The 4,503-nt window shown below is 43.4% G+C and overlaps 1 protein-coding gene across 1 annotated transcript in view; it reads left to right on the top strand.

The window, feature by feature from the left end:
* The first annotated feature begins 917 nt into the window (after positions 1-917).
* The window catches only part of CCDC60 (coiled-coil domain containing 60), a 257,290-nt gene continuing 253,704 nt past the window's right edge, over positions 918-4,503 (top strand). The window contains exon 1 of the mRNA XM_006865505.1: positions 918-1,007. Coding sequence (XP_006865567.1) covers positions 918-1,007 — 90 coding nt within the window. The remainder of the gene's footprint in view (positions 1,008-4,503) is intronic.

Raw genomic sequence — 4,503 nt, 5'->3', positions numbered from 1 at the left:
TATATATATATAATCACTTAGAAGAGTGCCGAGCACATTCTAAGCACGCAATAAATGCCAACACAGGGAAAGAGACTTATTTGGGAAGAGGACTTTTTGAAGGATGAGTTGGAGTTTGTCATATGGAAAAAGGGGAGAAATAAGCACCTTGAGTTAAGAAAATTTGGGGGCTAAAGACAGACGTTAGGCTACAAGGAAAGACACAAACACTGGAGAAGGAGCGAGAGGAGGGGAAGGTATATGGAGCGCAGGAGCCGCTTGTACACTCCAGCCTGGGAGGAGAAATCAAGAGTTTCAAGAACAAGAATGTGCACAGCTCCTTGGCAGTGTGCTTTGCCGGGTTAGTTCGCAACTCCGCCCTCATAAATCACAACCAATGACGAGGCCCTACAAAGCGTCTCGTTGCCAGGCAACCGTTGGCCCCAGCCTTACAGTTACTGGCTGCTCCCCAGTTACTGGCTGTTCCCCAGTTACTGGCTGCTCCCCACAGTGGCCCCTGAACCCTGCTCTGGGGCTGCCTTAGTCCCTGGTTTCCGGGTAGCTGTTGGATGATGGAGATCTGGGGGCCCCTCCATGGGGGCCCCCCTCAAACTTTCTGTGGAGTTTTATTTTTTTAGTTCATATTTTATTTTTGTTTATAAGAGAGAACGATATTCACCTCTGAAGAAGGGGGAACCTCATAAAATTTGTAACTTTCTACAAAGTAAGTAACTTCAGGCAAGTTTCTTCACTGCACCTTGCCCGGCTTTCCTTTTCTTGCTCCTTGAAGATCCAGGCGACCTGCTTTCCCAGTCTTTGGACAGAAAACCCTTTGGGGTCTGATGCTGGAGCATCTTATATCAGTGTCCGAAGACCTCTAAGACTCTGGATAAATCTACCCGCTGGGGGCACAGCCCTAACTCGAAGGATTTCCCAAGATGACCAAAGTACCAGCTATCAAGAAGATCCAGAACTCCCCAAACTCAGGAGCCCGTTGGCCCTTTTATGTCTCAGATTACCCAACGCAGGTAAGTCTGTTCTCTCCGCCGAAACCAATCATGTTTGCAAGAACAAAGGATATAGGAATTAACATCCAGACCAACAAGGGAGAGGGGAAGAGACAAGAGTCAGGTTGTAATTAAATTGTTGAGACACATCCCTGTTATCAATGGTCGGTTTCTTGTACAAAATGAGAACACCAGGCAGGATGGCAACCCCAGCCATCCTATTAGCCAGTAATTCTAAAATGATGGACTAAATCGGCAGTGACACTGTAGAACATCAGGAAAAAATGAAGATGAATTGTAGGTTTGCCATCATGGACGTTATTTTCGGAAATCTGCTGCGCTCAGCGGATGTGCACATTCATTCTGTCTTTATGGAGAGGCTGGGGAGTGTCCCGTTTTGTACTTTGAAGCCTGGCTTTGCAACTAACTAGCTGTGTGACATTAAACAGGTTGTTCAGCATCCATGAGCCTTTATTTACTTGTGTCTCTGAGGCACTGTGATTCAATGGTACAGCTGCTACCTTCCAAGCAGAAGACTTGGGTCCGATTCCTGGCAACACGCCTCATGTGCAGCCACCACCCTTCTGTCAGTGAAGGCTGTGTGTAGCTATGGTGCTGAACAGAATGCAGTGGGGCTTCCAAACTAAGATAGACTAGGAAAAAAGATCAGGCAATCTACTTCTGAAAAATCAGTCAATGAAAACCTCATGGATCATAATGGATTCTTTTGTGCCTGAGGTTAACATGATTGAGGGCTTGTCCTGTAGGCAGCTACGAACATGTTAACTAGCCAGAAATTGTATAAGGAATAAAAGAAGCAAGAAGGAAATTGTTTAGTAGGATATCTAGTACATGTTGATGCTAGATCGTTTGTATATGTGACAGGTGATTTGAAAGACAAAGAAAGATCATTGTGTTTAATGAGTGGAGCCAGCCACAATTATGAGTTTGCCTTTACTGTTATTGCACACTCAAATCTGGATTTCACGGTAGAGTGGCCAAGGTAGGGGACGTGGGGAAAATGATCAAAGATAATGTGTATCCCCTCTAGACTAGACCACCCACTCTGATATACCTTTTGTTCACAGCCATGGACCAGGGAGGATGGTGTGGGGAAATCAGTGTTGTCCTATGAGGTGGTCCAATATCTTCTCTGTCCATCTTCCCCAACAATGAACATACCTTTATTCGCCCTTCACTGTGTGGTTCTCTGTGTGAGATCAGTCAGCACGATGGGATCTTCATGCATCTCCTTTCATCTTAGTGTGCTTCACAGAAGTGATTTTGATCCAAAGCAGCCCCTTCTGGTACTGAACTTCCACAGAGATGAGCAAAGAGAACAAGGGAAGTGAGGAGGACTAAGGTTGATGCTTCAGTAGCAGAAGTTAGTATTTGGGTTTGAACCCTGGAGCTGCCTTTTACCAACCCTGTAATCTTGGGCAAGGATTATAACTTCTCCACTTTAGTGTGGCCATCTGCAAAATGGGGATGCCATAGTACCTTCTCATGGGTTTGCCATGAGCATTAAATGAGTTAATTTATGATACAAGTCACTAGAACCATGCCTGACATGAAAAAAATAACCCCTTAGTTTTAGTAATATTATTTCATTAATTTAACAAACACTTGTTGAACCTCTTATGGGTGCTGAATACTGTACTTATATGAAAAATGAAGACTTGCAATCAATCAGATCACAGTCTATAGACACTATGGAAAAGTTTGGTCTCCCTTCAGAAGGTGTTGTTGTTGTTGTTGTTGTTAAGTGCCATCGAGTCGGGTCCGACCCATAGCGACCCTGTACAGGGTTTCCGAGGGTGTAAATCTTTACGGGAGTAGAAAGCCTCATCTTTCTCCCGCGGAGCGGCTGGTAGTTTCGAACCGCTGACCTTAAGGTTCGCAGCCCGATTCGTAACCACTACGTTACCAGATCTCAGAAGGTGTTAGAAGTACTATAAATCAAGAAAACCAAACTCACAGTCATAAAATCAATTGTAACTCAAGGTGGCACCATGTAGAGACTGTAAATCTTTATGGGAGCTGATAACTTCATCTTTCTCTTGAGGAGTGAACCATCTGGTAGGTTTGAACCACCAACCTTGTGGTTAGCAGCCCAATACCACCCACCAGGACTCCTTAAAACTACTATGTGGCCCAGTATTTCTATTCCTAGGCATATATACCCAAGAGAGCTGGAGGTAATGATGCAAACAATGTTCACTGAAACATTATTCACAATGGCCAAAAGGTGGGAACCTCAGAAGTATCTATCCAAAGATGACTGAATACACACAACTTGGCATATACATACATACAATGTTATGCAGCCATAGATGAACCCTGAAAACGTTATGGTAGCATTATGTTAGGATCTGCAAAGCAAGTCATTCAGAAAAGGACAAACATTATATGATCCCAATCATGAGAAATATCTCGAATAGACAAATGTTTAGAGACCGAAGTTTATTAGTGGTTGCCAGGGGAGGGAGGGAGAAACGGGGAATCATTATCCAGAAAGCGGTGATGGAGCAGGCCACTGAACCAGTGATGAATATCACCAGTGTCACTAAGTTGTGCATGTGAAAACGTTAAAATGGCAAATGTTATGTTGCATATGTGTGTGTGTATATATATATATACACATTGTTGTTGTTGTTAGGTGCCATTGAGTCAGTACTGACTCATAGTAACTCTATGCACAGCAGAACAAAACACTGCCCGATCCTGGGTCAACCTCATTGCTGTTGCCACACTTGATTCAATCGATGTTGTCACCTGGCCAATCCATCTTGTTGGGGGTCTTCCTCATTTTCTCTTACCAAACATGATATCCAGCAACTGTTCCATCCTGACAATATGTCCAAAGTATAAGAGACGAACTTTGGCCATCTTGGCCTCTAAGGAGCACTCTAGCTACACTTTTCCAAAATGGATCTCTTGGTTCTTTTGGCAGCCCATGGCACTTTCAATAGTCTCCTCCAACATCGTAACTCAAAAGCATCAATTCTTCTATGGTCTTCCTTATTCACTGTCCAGATTTCACATCCATATGAGGTTACTGAAAATACCATTGCTTGGGTCAGGTGCACCTTAGTCCTCAAGCTGACGTCTTTGCTCTTCAACACTGTTAAAAAGGTCTTGCTCAGCAGATTTGCCTAATGCAATACATCGTTTGATTTCTTGACTGCTGCTTCCGCAAGTGTTGATAGTTGATCCAAGAAGAATGAAGTCCTTGACGACTTTCAATCTTTTCTCCATTGATAAGAATCTTCCAGTGTCGAGGATTTTTGTTTTCTTGACATTGAGATGTAATCCACACCAAAGGCTGTGCTCTTTGATCTTCATCAGTAAATGTTTTAAATCCTCTTCACTTTCAGCAAGCAAGGTTGTATCATCTACATATCACAGGTTGTTAATGACTCTTCCTCCAATCCTGATGCCATGTTTTTCTTCATAGAACCCAGCTTCTCAGATTATTTGCTCAGCATACGGGTTGAATAAGTATGTTTAAAGAATA

Source organism: Chrysochloris asiatica, unplaced genomic scaffold (assembly GCF_000296735.1).
Source record: "Chrysochloris asiatica unplaced genomic scaffold, ChrAsi1.0 scaffold00078, whole genome shotgun sequence".
NCBI lineage: Eukaryota > Metazoa > Chordata > Mammalia > Afrosoricida > Chrysochloridae > Chrysochloris > Chrysochloris asiatica.
This window is presented reverse-complemented; position numbering and strand designations above follow the sequence as displayed.